This window comes from Agelaius tricolor, unplaced genomic scaffold (assembly GCF_023055355.1).
Source record: "Agelaius tricolor isolate 1412-34295 unplaced genomic scaffold, bAgeTri1.0.p SCAF_14, whole genome shotgun sequence".
NCBI classification, from domain to species: domain Eukaryota; kingdom Metazoa; phylum Chordata; class Aves; order Passeriformes; family Icteridae; genus Agelaius; species Agelaius tricolor.
Genome location: NW_027269274.1, coordinates 11245563 through 11270940, shown reverse-complemented (window position 1 = coordinate 11270940; position 25378 = coordinate 11245563). Strand labels below are relative to the sequence as shown.

The window sequence follows — 25378 nt, the reverse complement described above, 5'->3', positions numbered from 1 at the left end:
TTCTTCTTCACCCTGTTTTATTTTCCTACAGAATATGTTTAATCAGAGGAATGTGAGCAACTTATTCTTCTGTTATCACTGATGTGATTTCCCATGCAAGAAGCACTTTAAAATTACACAACAGCTCCTGTTAGTGCACAAAGCAAACAAAGTAAACGGGCACAATTCTCAACCTGTGGTGTCCATCCACCCAGCACGTACAGCTTGTCCTTCACTGTCACCACCACGTGGCAGGCCAGTGGCACTGGCAGGGGTGCTGTGCTTCTCCAGGTGCCTTGCTCCATGGAGTACTTCTCCACACAGTTTGTGACCAGATACTGGTTTTTCACTTTCATTTGCCCTCCTATTACATAGAGGTCGTTGTGGGCAGTGCCCAGTGCGTAGAGCTCACGGAGCTGAGTGCTGCACAGGCTGTGCCAAAAGTGGTTTCCCCGCTGGTGGTATCTGTAGGAAAACCCACAGCTGTAAATGCCCTGCTTCACCCAGGTCCCATCAGCTGGTTTGGAAATGTTGCCCCCTTTAATTGTCAGTGTTTACTCAGCACAGTGACAAGAGGAGCTCTCTCCTTCAAAGAGAAGTTATCAAATTGAGCCCAGTGTTTGCAGGATGAAGCATATTTAGTATGAGGAATCCTAGGTGTCCTCCTTTCAAAGATATTTTACCCTAATTAAGATAAGAAGATACTTATTTCTGCATGTGCTGCTTAATCAGTTTCTACTGAAATTAGTGGGAGCAGTGAGAACTCAACACTGCTGAAAAGAAAGCCATTTCACCTGCCTCACTATGAATTAATTTCCTCAAATTTAGGCATTTGCATTTGAAAATGCTGTCACCATTTTAAAATTTGATCTTTAATCCAGGAAATGTCTGTTTTTCTTTAAAATGTGTGCATCTGAAAGGATAAGAGTAAAAACAGAATGAGTTTTTTGAGCTATCAATCATCATATTTAATCTATTTTATCATCAACATCAACAGAGAAGCATGTTTTCTCTGTTTTACTGGGCTCATTGGATCATCACTTGGCTCATTTCCCCCTGCTAATGACCTAGAAAAGAAATATCCAAGGAAAATACTGAGATTTGGGTAAAGAGAATATAAAATCTACTTGCATTGATCAAATTGAGCTCATTTGCTCAGCGATACCACAAGAGTAACTCCTCATTCTTTCAGAAGAATTTGGTTGTATGTATATCTCAGAGCTGTGAAAATAAGTTGTGACAAATTGATCCAAGTAGTCAAAATCTCTAAGAAAAAAGAAACCAAGTAAAAAATTTTTTGTGTAATGGTCTTTTTTCTTTTTTGTCCCCAGGGACATTATTTAAAATTTTTCAGTAATTAGGGGGTTTCTGACAGAGGGTACACACCTATAAATTTCAATGTTCCTGGTCCTTTGTCTAGACATTTTGACGGCGCTTGCCTCGCCTGCCACAATGATATCATTTTTCTCAGTGACAACACCAGTGCAAACACATCCCAAGCCCTCTCCATACTTTGGGGAGGAAATGAAGTAGGTCTTTCCTGTCACAGGAGCGTAACAAAAGCTGGCATCTGCATAGCTGCCATGCCTGGACCTGATGCCGAGGGAGTTGTTGCCGATGCAGAGCAGGAGATCTGTAGTCTCCATGCCGTATCGCAGGCTGAGGGAAGGGTGCCTGGACAGCTGGATGGTTTTCAGTGCTTCCTCGAACATATCACTGCATTCTGAATTGCACAGAATCATTGTGTTCCTCTTCCGGGCTTCCACAAGAAAAGAGGGGCTGACGAGTACCAGCCTCACTTGCTTGAGGAGCTCAACAAGGTGCTCTGAACGTGACTCTCTGCTGTGCTTGACCCATCTAATGACGAGGTCCAGAATGCTCTCCTCCCTGGAAATATTCAGGTCATCTGATTTGATGAGAGTCAGCAGCTGCTGGAATTCAATCTCTAGTATTTCTTCCTGCAAGCTCACCTCAGCAAAATGCTGATACATGTATTTCCTCGCTTGGTCACATAAATCATCTGCCCCGATGTGGTTTGCAAAGTAATAGATGCCCACGCAGTTGGAAGCATCCATGTGGTCCATCATGTACTTCTGACACATGTTGCAGACCTCTTCCATCTGCATGAAGTAGGCAGCAAGGGCGACGGTCTGCACGTTGAGGCTGGTGAGGCGCAGCTCGGCGCTGTACACGTAGTGCAGGATCACCGACACGCTCTCGGCCGAGACATCGTGCAGAACCACCTCCCTCTGCGTGCACTCTGCCAGGCCACACGTGAACATGGCCCTGAAATAGGCACTGAAGGCAGCCAGCACCACCTTATGGCAGGGGAACTTCTCGCCTTCTGCGACCAGCACCACATCGATGATCTGTGCGGATTCCTTCATGCTCCTCACTTGCTCCAATAAAGCCAAGCTGTGGCGCTGCTTTCTCTTCTCCTCAGCCTTGCGATCCATGGTGGATCCCCAAACTTCCTCTCTTTAAATATCTTCAGAACTAAAGGTCTTCATTGGGAATGTTTCTAGAGATAGAAGCATCATATTGTCCAATGAGAACAAACTATTGGGCAAAGGAATATTGCTGTAATTACCTAAAGTTAGTAATCTGTGTGGTGTGATATGAATCAGTAATGTATAAAAATCATGCAAAATTATCTTCAAGGCCTCTAAGACAAAATACAAGAAAAATCAACACACAATCAAATGACCTTCAGTATTCAATGCCTACCCCCAAATTCTGTGATTATTTAAAGACTATTACAGACTTCCCTTCAAAGCAGCCTTTTTCAACTGCCTTCTCCCTCTTTTCCCTGATCCTGATGCAGAGCCTATAAAAATTGAGCTGAGAGAGTCATCGCAGTGTTGTGGGTAGAGGCAGCTTTTACCCCCAAAGACTGGTGGTGAAGTGGCAGGAACCAACTTGGTCCAGCTGGCCAGATTCTTTTCTCTCTCACATGAAAGCATAGGTCACTGGTTTCTGCAGAGTTGCTACCAGATTCCTTTGGAATTAGTAAAGTAAACAGAGTAAATAAAATCAGTAAATAGAGGCCAGCCTTCAAGCTGTCCTCCTTCTTCTCAGCAGGATGTTTATGTGCTGCAGAGTCACAGTTTTGGTTCCACTCACTGTAAGATCAAGGGACATTTTAAATTAAATTGTAATTATTAACATGCTCCCTCCAGTTTTACTTACTGGGGGAGAAAAGGGAAATTTGTGGTCTCATTTCATTTCTGTTTGTTTTTTTTTTTTTTTTTAATTTGTTTGTTTGTTTTGGGGTTTGGTTTGGTTTGGTTTTTTGAAGTTGTTTTTGAAGGCAGATCCTTTAGTGAATCTCTGTCTTTCTGCAGAATGTGAGGTACAGGTGTAGAGTTTCAGTGGGAGAATGACATTTACCATCACTTGAGGGATACCAGTCCTTATCACAGTTTTTGGCTGTAATATGGTAATGAGACAGTTCTGTTTTAGAAATGCATTAAGGACTCATGTCATGAGTCACCAGTGCACGAACAAATCCTAAAGCTGTGGTATAACCATGTTTGAAACACATTGTAAACATGGTACAAAGTGCTTAATGAGACTGTTCAAATGACTAACATTCTTCAGCAGCTTAAATACTTGCAGGGCTTGTATCACAGATTGAATTAGTTTTCTCAAATCCTGGCAGCACAAAGAGAAGTCTTAGTTTCATTAAAAAAAACATGTAAAAATGAGTATATGAAATTCTTTGAAATTCCTCTATTTTTGCAAACAGTCCAGATTTTTCTACAGATTTAGATAGATAGATCTTTAAAAATATTACAGTAATTTTCCAGGTGGAAAGGAAACCTACAGCTATATCACCAAACTCAAACCTACTCTTTTAGCTGTTCAGTTGTTTTTGGAACTAGTCCTCATTCTACAGTTAGGTAGATTCCTCACTTTGAGTGCTAATTTAAAAGCCAAGCATGCTTGAAGATTGGCATTTCCTTGATTTGATTATTTCCATATTCCAAATATGGAACCAGAAGCAACAAATCTAAGAAATGAAACTGGGTTATTACCAGATTTAAAAAATGAATTTGGAAGACTAAACATTAACATCTGGAGGCGGGCCAGACTCTGAGCTCTTCTTATGATACCTCTAAAATTCAATCAAAGAGCAAGTTTAGTACAAAAAAGACAGAGATGGTATTTCAAAATCTAGATTTTTTTTTTCTGTCTCCTTTGAAATTAAATACTGCATTTGAGAAAACATGGGTCTTAATTCTGCATTGACTACCTCTGGAGCACTCTTTACAGTCAGTAGAAGCCTTTCATGAGATAAGAAATGTTCTCTTTTTTTTATCCTACATGATAATTAGAACATTTATTGTTTACCCCTTGTGCTTTTTCATAATTTTGTAATATTTGACCTTCACTGAATTTTGATAAAGGAACGTCCCTATATCTCAGAAACTGTGCTTCCCATCTCAAAGACCATAAGCACAGACCTCTTAAAGAAGATGAGCTGTAGTGTCCTGAACCAGGTTGTTCATCCCCAGCTGTATGAAAGTGTTAGTAAACACCAACAAGCCCCAATCCCGTTTCACATTCTGACTAATCATGACTTTTCCTCCAAAATTATCAACTTCTCTCCTTTCTCTTTTATGATGTCAAAACTTCATGCATCCCCCAGCTTTTTCATAAGGGTCAAAATACGTATTTTTAATGTAAAGAACAAGTGAGATAATTAATCACCATCATTTCCTCCAGACTTTTGTACAGATCAGGAAGAAGCTGTCTGTAGGACTGAGTTATGATTTCATTTCCTTTGCTGGTCACCTTTATGTTTTCTTTCACTGTTAATTTAGCTTTCTTAAGAGCAACCATTCATCGGTGATTACACTGTTCATTAGATTTGTGAATTTTAAAGTGTTCATACCAGTGATCAGCACATCTGGCACAACATCCCCTCTGCTCTTTCATCAGCAGGGCCTCAGCAACAGCATTGTTGAGGAAAAACGTAGCTCATGCCATTAATGTGCTACTTGAGGTGTTAATAATCTGATGGCCAAGTCCCACAGCCACTGCCCAGGCAATGAAGGGCAGTGCCCATCTGCAGCCAGGGCAGGTGGGCTCCTCTGCCACCCCAAAGCTGCTGGTTCTGCTCTGGATGCCCTCCCCAGGATTGCTCACAGCCTGGGGGCAGGAGATGGGCTGGGCCCCTTCTCCTGGACCTGTGTCACAGACATGTTTTATGGAAAATCCTTTCCTTAGGATTTTTTCTCCTGAGGAGCTGAGAGGCCTCAGGAACAAAATGCAAACAATGGTTATCTGCTGCTGTGGAATGCACCAGGTGCATCTGTGACTGGTCCATGGTGGTTGTTTCTAATTAATGGCCAATCACAGTCAGCTGGCTCAGACTCTCTGAGAGTCAGAACCTTTTGTTATCATTCTTCTATTCTTTTAATATAGTTTTAATATATCATTTTCTTTTCATATAATACATATCACAAAATAATAAACCAGCCTTCTGATACATGGAGTCAGATCCTCGTCTCTTCCCTCTTCCTGGGACCCCAGTGAGCACCACCACAGACCTGCTCCATAGCCACCATCCCCTCACCCTGTGCAAAGAGTCTGCACCTTGCAGGAGGGTCCCTGCAGCCCTCCCAGCTGTCTCCACCCTCCTCACTGAGCTCTGCAGAGCCATGCTGCTTCCCCAGGCAGAGCTGCAGCAACAGTGTGGTTGCCTCGCTCTTGCAAGAGGACAATATTCACTTTTTCTTGCCAGAACACACCTTCTTTATCTGTGTGCTTTGACAGCACAGCCAGCTCCTGACTGAACTGTACTCAACAAAATCATGCTGTTGACTTGCATGTGAGTCTACCTTCTCCATAATACAGCTGAGGAAACAGAAGCTAAAAGGTTAAAAAGAAAACAGGATTAAAACCCAGGGGTGAAATCCTTTCATTTACTTCAGAAATTCATCCCTGTGCTTTAGGTGCAAACTTGTCATTTCCCAACTAGCTTTTAGCAGTGTTTAGGTGAGGTCATTGGAAGGATATTAATATTCTCCTTTATATCACTGGAAAGACTATTAAAGGGTAATAATGGAGCAGTGCTGCTTTGATTTCCCTCTGGGTTACAGAGGGAAAAAGGTGGTACATTGATAGTAAAAGAGAGGATAAGTGTGATGCAAATATAATTTGCAGTAAGACACTGCTCTGAGATTTTGTCAGAGGCTGAGTTGTCACTATAAAACTTCCAGTGCAAGGTTCAAATCCTTTATAATGTCACCAGGAGCTGAAATCAGAGTTAATGCCTCACTTAGAATTTTGGGATAATTTTTTCTTCTACTGTGAAAAATGGATTCAGGTGCAAACCTCCATTGGATGTCACTTTATTTGAGAGCTGGGCTATTAATTTTTCTCCAGTTCTCTCTGGTACTTTAATTTTTATATCAACCATTTAGTTAGTCTAATTTCACCCTTTTTTTCCCTTTGTGCCATGAACCTTACAAAGAGCCATATATAATGGTATGCAGGAGCTCCAGCATACACTTTGCAAGGCAGTAGCGTGCTGCTTGAGCAGTTTAAAACATAAATAAGCACACTGCTGTGAGCTCAGCTCTCCAGCTTTTATGAGACTATCAAACTATAAATAAATGCTGTCCTCAATTCTCAGTTACACTGCAGGCTCTTTGAACTGCCCCAGTGCAAAGGGACTGTATACCAGATGGAAGTAGCTCATCAGGAATTTCCCCCCACCTCTGGGGGAAAAAAAAGCTACTCTGTAATAAGAGACATTATTTTGTCTGTATTTTTTGTCTGGGACATAGATTTTTTTGTCTTTTCCTGAGGAATCTCCTGTTTCCCCGTCATGGTGGGAGGGTGGGAGCTGCAGGACCTGGCCCTACAGAGGTCACAGCACCCAGCGTGGGGGGCACCTCCTGCATCCTCCTCTTCCCCCTCTGCTTTTTTTTTTTTTTTTTTTTTTTTCTTTTTCTTTGCCTTAATGAGGCTGCCCTGCCTTCAGCCAGCCTCCCTTCAGGTGCTGAAAGGATCAGAGTTCAATCACATCAAAGGACCAGCGCCTCTGCCCATGAATTATTTGTGCTTCCTTTGTTATCAGTAAGCTGAGAAGCAAATCTGTTAATTGTATGCATTATGACATTTGGCTGACAGCCACAGTGAGGCAGAAATCAGCACCCAGATGATAATAATGTTATAATCTCAGAGTTCAATTATGAAGGCTGTGCTGGCATTTAAAATCAAGATTTTAAACCATGCAAAAGATCCCACAGTGCTCAAAAAGGGCAAATAATAATGCTAATCTTGATACAAAGAACAGGTATAATAAGATATATAAAGGAAGCTTCCAATGAATTATAGATGTTCCTGTATCTATAGGATAAAAGGAATCATTCTCTTAATTCTGACACCTGGAAAGATGCCAGAAGAAATTATTATGTGATTGAATTATAAGGATTTAGAGGGTAACAAGGTGATAAAAGCAGTTATGGCACCTATTTATCAAGAACAAATTGTGTCAATCCAACATAATTTTCTTCATTTTTTTCAGGGATAATAGGGGATAAATTAGATACTTTGTCTAAAGACTGATATGGTCATATGTGACAAATTGTGATGAAATCCACAGACTAAATCAAGATCAGTTAGGTGCCCAGCTGGCTGAAAAAGCCAATTCAAATAATAGCTATTGGTGGTCAGACTGGGAAGCATCTCTAATCTGTGGCTGGAGATCTGTGCTGAAAAGGTCACTCACAGTTTCAGGGAATGCTTTCTTGCTTTGATTCAGATATGATTTCTTGAATTAATTACATCCATTCTGTCCAGATAAAATATACAGACTTATGGCAGCACATTAAGAATCTCCAATTAGAATTGGAGAACAACCAATCCTTTTAGGAAATTTATGTTCATATAGGCATACAGGTAAGTGTCACTAAAAGATGGTTCTCTGTAACAATTATACATTTAGTGCAGAGATGTGTTTCAAGTATCACTGTAGCTACCAGCAGCCAGGGTACCTTTCTGGAAGTTTTCCATATTCAGTCAGTTGCCAGTTACTTAGAGAATTAGGATTTTCAGGCTTTCAAAGGCATCTAATTAAGTTAAAAGCCCAGCTCCTGCTTCAGCTTACTGTGCAATGTAGGAACTGAAGTGTCTGCATCACTTTTAAAGGTGAAAATGCAGCCTTAGGGAGTTTTAAAAGATTTGCCAGATGATGGGGTCACCTTCTATTAAAGTCATTGAAAGAACCCTCCTTGCTCAGCTCTCTTTGGTTTGGTGCATAAATTACTGGGCAGGCTGTAATGACCACCAAGTCACCCTCCTTCATGGTGGCTTCCCAGCATTTGTGCCAATGCTGGATGAGTGCGTTGCCATTTTGGGCAAGAAGTGAGTCTGCCACCTGCTCGTGATGTGGGAATTCCACACTGAGGGGTCCCACTGTGTGAGGGTTTTTATCTGGGTAAGGCACTCCCTCAGGGCTGGGTTGATCTCAGGGAAAGGCAATTCTGTGGGGTTTGGGTCAATCTCGGGGCTGTATAAGGGTTCTGGTGGTGCCAAGGGTTCAGTGGAATTAACTTACGAAGCCACGCAGTGGCTCACATTCAAGTGACTTCCTTTAATGGCTGCCATGGTTGTCCCCCATGTAGTGAGGTACCCATAAACTTTGGCATAAACTGGAGATATCAAAAAGTCTCTGGCCTACTGCTTGCCAGGCTTCAAATCAAAGGGGCCCACTAAAGAGAAACCTTTAACTTGATTCGACACCCAGTCCAGCAGGGTGCCTAGTTTCACATCAGCCATGTTAATAGATTGCTAATGTAGGAGCTCCTGACCTGGCCCAAGCTCCTGCTTTGTTCCTGGGATATTCCACCTCCCATAGTTTCTCTCACTTGTCTACTCGATCTCCCGCTGAGGTGCATGCACTTTAAATTCCCAAGTTCCTTCCCAAACTCTTCCCAGATCCTTTTCCTGGATCCTTCCCGGCCAGTTCCATGACCTAGTGAGAGTTGCTACCTGAGCAGACTGCACACCCCGCGCCGCCTTTATAGGTCCCTGTTCGGGCACCATTTGTAGCAGTGGGGAACAAAGTGACACAGATGCCCTTCTGTATCTGCAGGAGATCACTTTATTGTCAAAATAGGCCCCTTTTTATACCTTTAATTTAATATTTTATATTATTTTATACCTTTAATTTTAACCTGACGTAACTGAAACCCAACCGTGACCTAACAGAAATTAACAGAAAGAAGGCACCCATTGGCTGGCTCAGCTGCCATGCTGCTGTCCTACCATCCAATCAGCTTCCTGCTCATATGCTGTCCGTGTGTTCCTTCAGCCAATCAGATTCCTGCTCATACGCTCTCCACGCATCCTTCAGCCAATCAGCTTCCTGCTCCTACACTGTCCATGTGTTCCTTCAGCCAATCAGCTTCCTGCTCCTACACCGTCCGCGCATTCCTTCAGCCAATCACAATCTCCCTTCCAACTGTCACTCCTCTGCTGGCTCTCACTCCTCTGCTGGCTCCTGCCCATCCAGCCTGCAGCTGTGCCTTCCCATGGGGCCCTCTGGTGAGCACGAGCCTTGCAACTCTAACAATTGTAACCCCATATCCTACACAGCCCCATAGCAGGTACAGTTCAGGTGATCTGAACTGATTTATTCCTAGCAGGGAAGGAGGAATTTTGAGGTTTTGAAACTACTAACACTACAAATACAATGATGTCATTGGCCCGTATGAGATAAGAGACATTTTAACTATTTTTCTCCCTTCATTCCTGTGGCACCTTGTTTCTGTTTCTGAGAAGACTGGGCCAGGGTACTCTGAGGTCTCACTAGACCCAAGCATAGGCTGGTTCTTGCTGGGATGTGCTGCTAGGCAGACTGGTGGGAGCTTTCTTAGCTTGTTCCAGTCTGAAAGTGGTGCAAAAGAAGGCTCTCAGTGCAGGGACACAGGCTGCTGACCTACAAGCTGCTTCTGTAGATGTAGGCAACCGTGGCACAGTTGTGTTCCCCTGTGTACATCCTTGCATCCCTGCTGCTCCAAAAATCCCACTCCAGCACAGCCTGCAGTCATCTCCACTCAGACTGCAACAGACACAGCCTGGCCTTTCTGCAGAATCTTCATTTTCCTTCTCATTGCATTGCTCTTAATTTAAAACAAAAATAAAATGGACATCAACAAGGTGCTATGAACTAGGAGAAACTTGGTACCTACCAGGGAGATTTTTTAAGCAAAAAAGTCTGCAAAGCTTCAAAAACTGTGTTTGGGAGCATGATTGACCATTGGAGACCTGAAGATGCTTTGATCAGTTTTCAAAGCCTTTGGGTGGTTTATGATTCTGGGAAGATTTGACAGTTTGAGTTCTGTGTACTGCCAACTCAGAGGCCTAGATGTGGGATTGGATTAATATTGATCCTATCTCAGCAAATACCAGGCATATTTTTTTTCTTTAAACTGTTACAGATTCATGAAAAAAATCAAAGCAGCTGGAAATGAAAGACCCTATGGGCCATCTTTTCCAATGTGCCTTCACCTGACTTAATCTGGTTCAAAGCTCAGTGAAGTCGGTAAAAAGAATCCCACAATTTAAGTAGAAAATTGATGTGGCTCTGTTAACAAACAAATGCCTATGGACAAACCCCAGTCTGAGTCAATTATGTGCATTAATTGTATGAGAAGAATAGAACCTAAAGATAGACATACCAAGCCCATTTCTTTTACAGTTCACATATGCAGATCATTTCTCTTGCATGTAAAAACTAACTGAAATGGCAAAGTGTTCGTTCACAGAAGGAGGATGCACAAGTTTTTTACAATGACAGATGCCAGCAGAAGGAAAATGTATTTCTAAAATGCATTTCAGTAGCTCTTTAGGCAGCCTGACAAGGGCCTTAGGAGTTTCTCTTTTTGCATTTCTCTAAATATACTGGCTAGTATAGGAAAGGCTTCCAGAACAGTTATATAATATAAACAGGACTGTATCACAAATAAAATAAACATAATTTAATAACTGTGAAAACTAGGCCCTCTGCATATTTACAAAAGATTGTGAACTCTAATTGCCAATACTTACATAACTCAGGAGCACGCATCCCTCTGGTGAGCAAATGCAAGTATGTAAAAACTTTAATAACCCTGTCATTCAGCAGTGAGATTATAATAAAGTGCAAATTGTAATCAATGTCAGGATTCCATTAGTTACTGTCTGAATCCAAACTTACCCCGAAATTTCTCCAGTTCCAATTTCAATCACTACCAAGCAAATATGTGGGTATGTCCATATTCACAGAAGGGAAAATTCAGAGCAACCCATGGCAGCAACACACCACCACCTCCAAAACAGCCCCTTCACTGACACACACATTCAATATCTCCTCAATCTGCAATCCCCACTGAACCCTCATATTGAAAATGTTCATCCCTTTGGCAGGGATCAGTCCCAGGCACGTATAGATACCCTGATTGAAAAGGAAAGAGTTTTTCTGAGCTTCCTATATGGAAGCAAGTCCAGATGTTTCCAGGTTTGTGGAGTATTTAAATCTCCCCACCGTGCACAGACCTCAGGCACTGAAATTCCTGCATGCCCTGGCTGATCCTGTTCCCACACTGCTGACAAACTCCACATAGCTGCAAACAGACCCCCAGATGTTGATCAATGGTTGCTGTCCTTTGTAATGAATCTCTTACAATTCCTTTATGAACCAGACAGCAGGCACTGTAAGGAAGTGAGAGGGCTCGGTTTTGGCAGCAGCAGTGGGTCCTACAGCCTCCTCCCCCTGTTGCTGCCTTGCAGCTGGCCCTGTGTGCCCCTCCAGAGCACCTTTAAGGATTCCCCAAGACAGACATTCAGGTGTCCTTGCCCACAAGTTTCCCATGCACCCAGCAACCCAAAGCAAGCTTGGCCCAGGTGATTCCACATTGCCCATCTGTCCCAACAGCAAACACCCTTCCCTTTCCTGTTCCAATGGGGATGGGATTTAAATGTAAATGTACCTTTTCCATGCTGGGAGCGGCAAGGACCTGTGAGAGGGCATGGGAGAGGGAAGCAGAGCTCTGACACAGCACACAGAGCTCCTGGTGACAGTGAGGTGCCAGGGCTATGAATAGCTTTGCACTGGGCTCCCAGCTGGGATGAGGAGCTGCTCTAATGTCAGGCACAGGGGCACATTAGGACACAGCCTAATGTGTGTCTCATGACACCTGTCCCCCTCACCCCTGTCCGGGTGCTGCCTGCCAGGCACTGTGCTGGGGAGCACCAGACTCTCCCTTGGGGTGGGGCAGCTGCAGCTGGTGTTGGTGACCACTGCAGGGGTTATGTCCCCCAGAGACCTTGCACTGAACCAGGCATATCTCTGGATGGCAGCTGTGCCTGGGTGGCTGGAGCAGTTCCAGCACAGGAGCACCCACCTGCCTCTGAGGTGTGGGTACCCAACCACACAGATGCTGTTGCTTGCTGACCCTATCCAAGTCATTCCCAAAACCAAGACCACTGTCTCCATAGCTGACAGAAATGTTCTCAAACTGATCCTCCTGCCCTTCTGTGAGAAGCTGTACACCAAAGAAGGATTGCTGACCAAACTGAGTTGTTATCTGTATATTTTATGGCTATCTTATTGTTTTGTGCTGGTATAGATCAGAAACAGATCATCTAAATTGGTCCAGAATGGTGGGGCTGCACTGATGTGCATCTTGTACTCTGAAAATTAAAGAGGAACAGGGAGGGCCATAATACACTATTTTTATTTCCATATGTTTAAGCAAAGATGGAGAAAAGATTAAGCAGAATTTAGGGTTATAAAATTGATTAATGTTGAGCCAATACTTTTAGTTGAGAAAGACATTAAGGGGTTTTCAGAATGTTCTTTTTTAAATAGCATGACTTTATTTTTTCACCATGCTAATTGGTTGATTGATTGTAATAACTTCTGAGAAAATTGAAAATGAAATGTAGATTCCTTATCTAGATTTTTATTCTGATAATTTTATTACACTGTTTTTCTAAAAGCCATAGAGGAAATTTGCAGAAACATTCAACTGCTAAGAGCAGTTTGTTGGGTTTAGAGGGAAAATTAAAGTACATTATTTTAAAAGCATCTTTCATAGCATTTGTGAACAAAACTAGGGAAAAAATCCCAGTGATTAAAGTTTATTCTTGTCAGAGAATTCGATTGACCAGATTACAAAGATATATATTGTCTAAACTCCCAGATTGTTCTTATTAAAAGGTCAGATTTATCTTAGAAATAAAAATACCAGTCTGATACCACAGTTCTCACAGAAGCCAAGATAGAACAGTGTGCTGATGAAATGCCACAGCTGTGATAAAAATGGACCATATCCTGTAGATTGCCCTGTTCTCCTCTAACTAGGAAGAATTTGTAGCATGGTGCTGGTTAACAATGGAGCATTTATGTAGTTAATTTTATTTATATGAAACCAGTCCACTACCTAAATAATAATCATGTTTCTGTATGGATGCATTTCTTCCGATAATTTCTATAATGAGCCTGTTTCACAAAAACACTAACACTTTTAAGGAAAATTTCTCTTTATTGCTCATGAAATTATGAGTATTTCTCTTGCATTTCACTGAATTAACTGGGACACCCCATCATGCAGTGGGGCAACCCCTGGGCAGCTCTCAGCAGCACTTCATGATGTCATAAATTGAGTGTGTGCCCCCCATATTTTTGCTGGAATTAAAAGCTTTTTCTGCTGTAAGCCAAGCCTGTTTTCCCCTTCTCCATATAATTAAGTAATAATCTTTTCATTCTGATATCATTATCTGTTGTCATGGTGATTTTTGTTATAAAAATGAATGGCTGAGGTGTGGGCGAAGACAAGTTTTTCCTGAATTTTGTTAAGCTAATACCAAGGGAAGAGTATCTGTGATAATTCAATAAATGTGCGATCTTTTAGCACAGTGTATTTTAAAACAATGAGAAGGACTAGGCATCAGAGACAGAAAAGGCACATTTAATGCAAATTTATCTGTGTTTAGGAAATATGTGTTGAATTTAATGTTTTAGAACAGTGTCTGCATAACACCAGTCATACAGCACATGCTGGTGCTGCACGAGCAAAGACATTAGTTTCTAAATCTCAACTCTTAGTGATTCACTTATTGGAAAAATAGCCCTTTTTTAGGAGAAAGTCTGACCAGTTTCCAAGTGTGTCTTTATCACACTCGTGTCTTTATCTGACCAAGGTTCCCAGTGTGTCTCTAGCAAACTTGTGTCGTTATCTGACCAAGGTTCCAAGTGTGTCTTTGTCACAGTCCAGAATTTGAGAACAGCTACACAAGGTTCACACTTCACCTGAGAGCAGGACACCTGTTCTAGTGGATGAGTGCACACAAAGTGTCCATGGGTGAAGCTTTGCTCTGGTTTGCCATGAGCAGGACCATGAGTCACAGTCAGTTCTTGCTGAGCTTCAGAGGAGACCTACATCAGCTCAGTTGAACTCTGGCAGGGATCAGGACATGGTTTCTCTTTTCTGCCACTGAAACATCACAACCGAGGTTCTGAGCTGAACCCATCTCCTCTGTCACTCTTGCCACGGTTCAGGGCAGAACCTCATTCTCCACTGAAAAGTACACAGCTGTGTCACTAAATGGTGGCACATCATCATGGCTTGGGAGAGGAGACCCTCATGCTTGGTGACTCCTGCCCTTGGGTGCCTCCCCAGCATGGACACTGCTCCTCTCATCTCCCATCTCAGCAGTTTCTTGGGCCTCCTCAGCCTCTTTTCCTGGAGAGTGAGGCAGCCTCTGGTTTGGCAACTGGTACCTCACATTTGCTTCACTTCCCACATGAGTGGTTCTGGTGTGTTTGTTCCTCCATGTGGCATCAGCTGAGTGTGGAGGAGCCTCCAGGCACCGGCCGATGGCACCAGCACTGTTCATGGCACAGCTGCTCCCTGCTCCAGCACCTCCTGCATGGGCAGCTTTGGCACCTCCTGCATGGGCAGCTTTGGTAACTCCTGCATGGGCAGCTTTGGCACCTCCTGCCTGGGCAGCTGTGGCACCTCCTGCATGGGCAGCTGTGGCACCTCCTGCATGAGCAGCTTTGGCATCTCCTGCCTGGGCAGCTGTGGCACCTCCTGCATGGGCAGCTTTGGTACCTCCTGCCTGGGGAGCTTTGGCATCTCTTGTATGAGCAGCTTTGGTACCTCCTGCCTGGGCAGCTTTGGCATCTCCTGCCTGGGCAGAGAGCCCGAGTGCTTTCAGCCCTCAGGGTGGGTCCTGACCCCATTGCAAGGGTTGCTCTACAAACCATTTGTTGTCAGAGGCAGCAGGGATGTTTTGGTTAACATATCTGTATAAATAGTGTCAGTTTGGGTACATAGGGACAAAAAAACCCCAGAAATACAGACATTCCAAGTTTGATTGTATTAGTTATTCTCTTATGACAGTCCAGATAAGATATTGATTTGGTTTTTTTTCCTTGGGGTTGGTGTTGACCTTTAGAGCAGGCCAAGGGCAATCTGGAGCTTGTCTGTGACCACGAGTCTGGGAGGCAGCACCCTGCAGCCCCTCTGAATTGAAATCTCTTTCTGGCTCTGTCAACTGATTCCCAGGTTGCCTGACAGATAATGTGGCATGCCAGCAACCCGCTGCTTTTCCATTTAAATTAATGATAAAGTTGTGGTTAAATTAACACTCCAGCAGAGGTAATAAGGACCAACTCAGCAGCTGCCATGATGTATGCAAATTGCAGTTTCACACATTAGGAGCTAGATGTTGCTTAATTTGTAGGTCTCTCTGTCTTTTAAATGAAAGAGCCTCCATTAAGTTCAGGCAATCTTAAAACAAAAGGCAAAAGAAACTCCCCAAAGTCAACTACTCACCAGTGCTTCTAACTGCAGATTTTAAATTTTTTTTAATCTATTCTAACAACAGTTTTTCTTCTGAGGTTTCCCTCCTGAGCCCCAATAAACAGTTATTACTGAGTTACACTGCACGGCTGGGTGCTTTTAGGCAAAATATCTGCTGATTTCCAAAGAACAGACAGCCTGATTAAGGAGGTACTGTCGTCCCTTTGGTATAAACAGAAACCTCATTTAATTTGCAGTGGTGCCACAATCCTGAGGCTCAATATCCATCAGGGCTTTTTCCTCTGGAAATGAAACTGTAACAGAGCAAAAGAAGAGCTGTGATAGCTGCCAGCTAATCAGATAGCAGGAGCAGGCTGATAGGAGGGTCCTTTTTCTCCTTTTACATCAGTAGAGATGGGAATGGAGATGCAAAGAAGCATGTAACTGGATGGGGTTCTAGGAAAGGTTGGTCCCTATAGTTTTAATGCTCCTTAATCTCTCTAAGAAAATTATGTAACTGTGTTAGAGTAAAAAGATTTCCAAATTGACACCAAAAGTGCATCCTCAGAACAGCAGATCTTGGGGTTATTATGGCCATGGAAAAGACTAATGTCCATCAAGGTGTACTCTGTGAGAAAAAGCAAAATTTTAAAGCATTCTGAATCAAATGTTAGCTGTCTCAGAAGTGTGCAGTTGCTGTATATATGGCTAACAATGTACTTGAAGCTCACACGATCTTTTTCAGGTTTTATTCAGAAAGGCAAAGATTTAATTCTAAAACAAATCCCATCCACATGATTTAGGGATTTGTCTATCTTTTTTGCTCTTCTGATTTATGTGGTCACTTCTCAAAAGCTGTTGCTACAGGTCTTGGAATACCTTTGGGGGAGATTCTTCTTCCTCTGCTCTTGTCACCAGCTCCTCCATGCTCTCTTCCTGATCCTGGATATCATCTTAGCCTTCACCTCAGCTAGAGATATCTTAATGACTCCTGGCATCCCATTAGCAAAGAAATAACAGGAACTTGCTCTGTCTAGTCATTATTTGGCTGCAAGTGTTGAAACAAACTAACTCTCACAGGAAAATGCAAGATAAAACTGCGATGAATTTGTGGGCAATAAACACTGAGGCTATAACCAAAAAGGGGGGGTCTGAGAGTGATTCCCAGCTCCCAGGAGTGAATGCATAGTCAGGCTGGTTTCCAGCTCCCTGCTGCAGTCAGAGCTGTCCATTGCTCTTACTTCTCAAGGAAAGGAAACCTGAGCAGTCAGGTGGGATGAGAGCTGCAGCCTGCCCTGAGCTGAGCTCTTGGGGACAGGGATTGAGGGAGAATCCCCAGGTGCCTTCCTTCTGCTCTTCAGATGCAGCCTTGCCAAACTTGAGTGGTTTACTGTTCAGAACACCAAAGGAGACTGCAATTCTCTCTGCTCTGACTCTGTCACTGAGTATAAGGCCCTGACACACTCTTTGGTCTTTGTCTCTCATTGCTGAACCAGGTTAATGATGATTTCCCACCAGTCTGAGAGATTAATTAGCATTCACTAAGCTGCAGGGCCCACTGGCAAATTGTGCAAATACGTGTTTGTGTATTCCAATAAATTCTGCATTTTCTGCAGCCCCCCAACCTGGGACACAATGGAACCACAAAAAAAAAAAAATTAAAAATTAGAAAAAAAAGCATTGTTCTCCTGACAAGCAGAGGCAATAAGTCTGAGAGACACAGAATACTCCCATCATGGCCTTGAGGCATTTGTCCCTGAAGTGGTATGAAGATGATGTTGGTTCATACACATCCAGTCCTGAGTGCTGAGCTGGAGGAGGTTCCTCTCTCCCATTCCTATGGCATCCCAAAGGTGACTGGGATGCCACATGGTGAAACTCTGTACCAGAGACACACAGACAGCCTGGACTGTCTGTCTCTGGGTGTCAGGGTGACTGGGAGACAGATGGTCCCAGCAGGAGTGTGAAGGAAGAACCACCAGCAGGGCCTTACCCTCAGAGCCCTCAGTAAATGGTGCACATCCTGACAGGCTGGCACCAGATCCCTCCTTCACCCCATGATCTGAGTCACAGGCTGCAGCTTTGTGAGTTCTCCTCTGCAGGTTCTCATGAATTAGGAGGTAAAAACTTGAAAAGATCTGCAATATCACCATCCTTTTAATTGCCCACCTACATTTGCCCATAAACATGCAGCTGATTTTGCTCAAACCTAGCAGCTGACCATAATGGTTTATCCTAGAGCAGCATAGAAAATAAGCAGGAATTGGGATCCTTCAAAAAAAATTAAAATTTCTTCTATTTCTGTTCAGAAAAAAAAAAGGATGAAGAAATGTAGCATCTTCCAAGCTACATCCCATGTGGCAATCTTCCAAACCTCTTTCCATATGTTCCTAAGTGTTGAAAGCCCAAATGTTCCCTATCTTGCTGCCAAGTTCTCTGCATCAATCCAAATGGCTCTTACAATACAGTTGGATATTGTCTAGAGAAAAAAATCCCCTCGGATAGATTGATAATTAAAAATATATTTGATCATCAGAGAGATATGACTGGCCAAGGGGTGCTGTGCTGAATGGATCATTCATGCTCACATATTTCAAAGCAGAAGGATATCTTTCTGATCTTAATGGAGTTGCCCCAGAAATCCTTAATTGTTACAGAACATATTGCTGAAGAGATTTGAAACTGGGCCCAGAGGAGGAGGCAGAGGAGCCAGAGCAGAGCTCTGCCCTGCCGGGTGCAGCCTGGGGAGCGTGGCTGGCTGCACAGGGAGGCTCTGGGCCCCAACAGCCATCACTGCATTGGTCTCATTGCTCTCCCTGCCTCATTTCAGACAGCCCCACAAAACTAAAGGCTAGGAATTTGTCCTTGTTTTCAACCACAGCATAGCTGCTGCTGTAATCCCATCCCTGCAAGTGCTGGGCTACTTGGCAGAGGTCTTGGGATGGGGTGAGGCTACATGTGTTGGTCAGTGCCTCTTGTACACATTTCGTAGCATGGGAGGGAAAGAGAGACTCTCCAGCTTAGGAGCTGAATGTTGCAGTCTCCCATCTGCTCTCCTCTTCCTCAACCCTCCCAAGGTCTAGCACTGATGAAGCTTCATGTAGATATCTCCATCCAGGAGCTCTCCTTCCTCTTGGGTCTGAAAGTGTAGCATCTCCAAACCTCGGTTTCCATTTAAAAACTTACTGTAGCTCCAGAGGAGGTTCAGTAATGTACCTGAGAAAGTCAACAAGTGAAAATAAACACCTGCTGGTGTCAGAGCATAGTACTGTGGGCTGGAAGGTTCCCATCTGCACGAGTTCAGGAGTCCCCTGCAATGGGTCTGCAGCAGGACTATGAATTGGTGTTATGAGTCCCCAGCAGCTGCAGATGCCACTGCCTCCCCAGCACAAACAAAACCACAGATACCTGTGCTACAGGAGAGTCAGACTGTAGCCAACATAAATGGATAACTTGTGTTGGAGGAATCAGGATGAGGTTTGGGGAGATACTCAGATACTGTAATGTGTGATTTATTAGCAGTACATGCTACGAATACAGTAAGATCAGGTGGCAGGTGTTGATGGCCTTGGGGACTGGAGGCACATCTCTAAAGCATACAAGGCTCTGGTAACCGTCCCTTCATGTCCTGAGATTGTCCAAGTAGCATTGCCATCTTACACAGGAGATACTTTGGGGTGCTTTGTCCCATTTTTCACTGCAATGCTTCTCATTTGTCTTCTCCTTTCTGTGTACTCCTGGGTCAATTACCACATGCATTAGTTCAGCTTAGGAGAAAAAGCAGTGAGTGCATTTTTATGGGCTAGAAGGTATAAAATAATTGTAGCAGACACTGTAAAAATTAAATAACTGAGAGGGAACAATTCTGAACCAGATGCAAACAGTGATGAATACTTAGTACAGAACAGGCCACCTGTGATTTCATGGTACTGGGGCACAACACTGAGCACAACTGGGCCTTAGTTCTGTTGGTCACCTGGTGCCACCACAGTAAAAGAACCCTCCCAGGAGCTAGCAGTGCATTTGGGGTGAGGTTTCTGCAAGACAATAAGATCCTGCCTAACACCTATACCAGGGTGGCAGAGTACCTGTCACAGTTCTTTTGTTGTTCCATAGCACAATGCTTTATTTTTTTCTGCATGTGTGTTTCACACTAGGGATATGTTTTATTTTCTCTGGTACTATTTCCACTTTGCAGCAGTGTGAGCAGGAGCAGGATCAGGCCTCCAGTTAAATAACCAATGCAGCTGTTTTGCTGAACCAGCTTCCTGGCTGGGAAATGAATCCAGTCAGCTGTGGATCACAAACCCCAGTAATGGAGATTTCAAAGATTTCATACATTAATTTTTCTTCTTAATATTTGAAGAGTTACTTTGCTTACAAAATCTGTTAGGCAGATGTTAGGAAGTAATTACTGTACATGAATCAGAAGGAGAATGCACATCTTATATTGAACATGAGTGGACTGAGTAAAGAGACTGATGATAGATGAAAAAAAAAGCTAAAATAGATCTGAGTGAAATATGCCTGAATTTGCCTGAGGATTATAAGGAGGAAGGAGCACAGGGCCAGCTCCTCTCATGAGCCATGTGTTCATTGTCTTCCCAACACAAGCAGCCACTGCTTTTTTATCACATTGAGAGAAATTGGCCCTGGCTGGGCAGGGAGAGTTGCCATCAACACCTAACATCCAATTGCTTTCCAGGCAATTGCATCAGGGTCCAGTGTGCTGGACAGAGCTCAAACATCACAAAACTAAAATACTCTCAAGTGTCCTAAAGAATCCTTAGATCATGGAGCACATAGATGTGGCTGACAAGACTGATCATACCTGTTAAACTCTGTCTCCATGTACAGATTTATTGTAATTTTTATGTATAAATACAAACAATCTTCAAATGATGGTGTCAGGAGTAATAACACCAGAACAATAGGATAGAAAGCAAAACTGTAGGGAAAAAGTTGCCCTGAATAATGCAATTGCCCAGGCTGTGATTTTGTCCAGGCCACAATATCCCATATATTTACAAACCTGGGCAATCTTCAGGGGCTGAAAAAGTTGCTGCTTCCACTGTACACAGTGCTCTGATGGATAGATTTTGAGATGAGTTGGGAGTTAGTAATGGTATAATTGGGTAAGCAAAATCAGGAGCATTAAGGATGGATTCTGCCCTCAGCTTGCCTCCAGTATTGAGCCCTACTTTTCTCTGCACTGGTTTCTTCTATGTAAAATACAGAAATCATTCTTCCTTTCTGAAGTACTTTAAAATCTCAGGTTCAGAGTACTGCATTAGAGTTGAATAAAATATCTCAACAACTGATAATAAAAATACTGTGTGTCTTTTTCCATCACTAGCAGTTAATGCCCTTCAGAGATGGGGTTTCTGTAATTACCTTTATGCCACAATGTGGCTGGAGCAACTGAGGCTGTAATCAAGGAAATGATTCACCTGTACTGTGAAAGCTGCCTTAAGATGCTTTTTAGAGACATAAAACAGACCTTCAGATTGTGCTTATTGTCACACATAAAGTCAATTTCATTCAAAATACAAATTTCACATCAGTAACCACAGCCTTCTAAATTCCATCCAGAGTCTATAACCTATAAACACCGTAACCAGAAATGTTACAAAGGAAGCCTTTAAAATCACAAACCAGGCAGAATGTTTAATATTTAAAGTCTAATTTACAATATAAAACCTAATTTTGAGAAATGCTATGAAAGCATCAGGGTTGGGTGCATTTTAGAGCAGCATTTGTCACAAAAAAGAGCTTGAACATTTGGGTTGCCAAGGCAGAAACAAGCACCACAGACTCTTTTTACCCTTATGGGGATTCATCAAGGTTGTGCAGTGCAGCTGTTGTCTTAGTAAAAGAAAGTATCAGCCCCTGGCTGAAGGAAACAGAAACATAATTATGTTATGATGAGCTGGAAAACGTGCAAAGAAAAATTGGAACGCAAAGCGTGATAAATGATGCTTTGTCAATTGCAAAGCAGCAAGAAAAGCAGGCAGCACAATAAGAGCCCTTCTCCAGTCAATGCTTCCAGTTCAGCTACCAAAATAAAGCCCCACTGTAAGCATGGCAGGGTAGTGCTGGCTTTTGGCTGTAGCATTTAGCCCTGGTGGGTTTGTAAGAGTGGATTATGCAGTCAACCTTAGGAATAAAAACGAGAAAAGGAATTGTCAGGTACTCCTCAAAACTGAGACCATAATTCCTGCTAGAGAAAATTCATAGTGTCATCTTACTCTGATTTTTATCCATATTAAAATTCCAAGGTTTGGACCTTCTCCTTCAGGTTCCTTTTGATTATGTTTTCTGCCCCCAAAACCCTTTCTCTGCCAAGGTGACCAACATTTTATGAACATTACTATGGCCATATACAAGGAAATGCCATTCTGTAAAAACATTCTTTAAGCAGTCTGTGCTCACATTGACAAGGGCAGGATTTCCCTTTCTCCTTACACCACTGAAGTTCATTCTAGGGATGTGTACAAATCCAGAGGGAAAATTGGACTAATTATATACCAGTACAGGAAACTTTTATTTAGACATTGCAAAGATAAAAAGGGACAAATGTCTAAAGAAAACCCCTAGATAAAGGGTAGAATGAATAAAAACAACCCAAACCAACCCAGCTGAGGGTTTTTTGGTGGGGCTGCAATGCCCACATGCAGCCCTTGTCCAGCAGAGCTGAGGCTGTGCCCTCTAGTGCTGCCACAGAACTGAGCTGAGGCCCCACAGCTGAGCCTGTGCTCTTCCAGACCTCTGAAGAAACCTCTTCATTCCCAAGGCAGAGCTATTCTCAAACCAAAAGGCTGCTAAAATAACTCCATCAACCTCCCTCCTATGGAAAAAGCTCTAGGGCAGAATTTCCACTCTCATTTTGAATTTCCTGCCTTTGGAAGATGCCTTCCTTTTAATACTAAAAATGTCTCAGAATCTGGTATTAATAATCTTGTGGGGTTTTTAGTAAAAAAAACCCAAACAAAAAACCAAATGAAGCACCCAACAATATATACATTGCTTCTGTAATGAAAAACAACCACTTCTCAAATTAGCATCTATGTAGGATAGGTAATCTTCCCTACATCAGTTTAAAAGGCTGAAACTGATATTCAATTACTGTATTTTTAAGGGTGTATTTTTTGCCCTGTCAAATAAGGAGCACAGGCAAGATACTAATCACTCCACTCATACAGCTGCTGTTTGTAAGTCACAGATTTGTGACTTTTCATTACAGTATGATTTGCAAATTTTTATGACCTACAAAAAATTAGAGCTATTTTTACCACTAATTATTTTTATTTACATGGTAAAATTGCTTTATTATTTGACTGTAGTTTACATCTAGGGGTACTAACCCACTTGTAGCCTAATCTAATAGTTTTATTCCTAGTGATTGGGGAAGGTGAGATTACTGAGAGGCAACAAATCAGTGGAAGCCTGCAAACAATTCCTGTGATACTCGTGTATTCCCTGTGCTTACCCTTCAGCCTTTCTCCATTTCACACCAATTTGTGAGGTGGTCCATGAGGCTGTAGAATTCTGCAGAACAATCTTGAGCTACTTATAATTCCTCCTGACATTGTTAAGATTTACCTGATCAATACAATATTTTCCTCTAGTATTTTCTTCTTCAATTTGTTTTGCCTGACACCAAGCTTCTTTTTTGGCTGCAAGACATTAAAAGAGATATTTTACAGGCAAGTGAGAACAGTTGATCCCAGCCTCCACTCCTGCCTCATCCCCATACATGTCTTATTCAGGAAAACCAAGAGAAAAGCAAAAGCTGATTACAGAAATAAGTAAAGGTGAATGCCTGGACTCCGTCTAAGGATTAATAATAATAATTTAAAAAACAGCCAAAGAGAAGGGAAAATTCAAATTAATTACTCTAAACTGACAGCTTTAGTGGCATTGGCTTCTTTGATTTTCACTTGATTTCAATTCTTCCTCTTCATGCTTCATTTCCCATCATTTCCCAGATGTTCTATTGCTTGTGCTGTCTGTTGCTCTCTCCAGCTGCTCCCTGACTACTGTAACTTCCAGCATTTTTCTGGTTTTGCAGCACATTCTTCCATAACCACATACTACTAATATATTTTATTATTCTGTCCTCCTCCTCTGATATTTTTTCCACCTTCTTGTCAGCAAAAGTTCACTTTGTGGTCCTGGTGAGCAGAATCCCAAGTGGTTTAGCACACACAGCCTATCAAATCTACTCCTCAAACAAAACCACTGCTTTAAAATTTAGGAACATGGTGCTGTCAACAAGAGCAGAAGGGTCTCATACAGTCTATTTACCTTTGCATGCCAACAGGATAGGACCCATTAAAAATTCATGTTGGGAACAAAAGCCTAACTGCAAAGAAAGTCCTTGTTCCTTGTTCCCTTACCCGCTATCAGAGCTGCACACCAGCCTGCTGTGCTCTGTCCCATCATCCTCCTCTTCTCTTCTCTTCTCTTCTCTTCTCTTCTCTTCTCTTCTCTTCTCTTCTCTTCTCTTCTCTTCTCTTCTCTTCTCTTCTCTTCTCTTCTCTTCTCTTCTCTTCTCTTCTCTTCTCTTCTCCATTTGCTGTGATATCAAGTTTCATTACATGTATTTACTCTGTCATTCCAGCAATTGATCCTTTCCCTAAAATTTTCTTTGTCTGAAAGTGTACCCCTTTTTCTCTATATTCCTGTGCATACCTTGGGGGGTCAATGGAGACACTTAATTAAGCAGGGCTCAGCCTTTAATAAACTAAACATCCTTTCCTACAAGGATTGAGTAATTGCTGAGTTAGTGTAAAGATTCACCAAGCAGGAATTTATTTTTTACTAGAAGTTGATTTAGCCTAAACTGTATTTCTGAAACGTATTTCACTCTACCAAGACAAGAGAAGATGTTACAATCTCATAAATATTGCATGCTCAGGCATCCCTTTGATTTCTCACAGGGAGGCAGTATGCAGCAATTGCTCTGCTGAAGCCTGGTGTGTAGTCTGGGTATCAGGTACATGAATTCCCCAGACACAATCCAGTTTTCTCCAGTGGCTTTTCATTCACAGCTTAAACTCTGCAAAATGATAAGACAACAAATCAGCAGTTGCTCCTCATTCATTTTCATGTTGCTAACATTGAGATGGGGAAGTGTGTATCACCCATGGGAAGAAATGTCCTCACATTCCTGGGGTCTTAGGGAAGCTGGTGAGAAGGGAAGGAGCTGTTGGTAAATTCTTCATTCCAGTGCTGTGGTGAGGGCCTGGGCCTGCAGAGAGGGCAGGCTGCACCACAGTTATGCTGTCTCCAATGTTAGCTACACTGAGGTTAACAGGGTACCAAGGGAATCATATATCTGGGCTGAGCAGGGCAGGCTCTCAAAGTCAGGGTCTCGCCCTTGTGTCCCAACAAAGGTCGTTTTCCTTGAGATGCTATTTTTATCCAGAAGTTTAAAAAGAGATTTTCTCCTCAACTCCCTCCACCCCTGTGTGGCCCTGGGAACTCTGATATTCCCAGCACCACAGCAGGAGAGGAGCCTGTTCCTGGCATCAGATTTCATGCATGGCTGTAGGGAAGCAGTAAAGTGTTCCTGGCAGATAAACCCT

At 42.7% G+C, this 25378-nt stretch overlaps 1 protein-coding gene across 1 annotated transcript in view; it reads right to left on the bottom strand.

Annotated features, from left to right (window-relative positions):
* The window catches only part of KBTBD12 (kelch repeat and BTB domain containing 12), a 31296-nt gene extending 28821 nt beyond the window's left edge, over positions 1-2475 (bottom strand). Inside the window, exons 1-2 of the mRNA XM_071439663.1 lie at positions 1366-2475; positions 174-444 (exon numbers count right to left, since the gene is read on the bottom strand). Of these exons, the coding sequence (XP_071295764.1) occupies positions 174-444; positions 1366-2435 (1341 nt within the window). The 5' untranslated portion in view covers positions 2436-2475. The remainder of the gene's footprint in view (positions 1-173; positions 445-1365) is intronic.
* Between the last annotated feature and the right edge of the window lie 22903 nt (positions 2476-25378).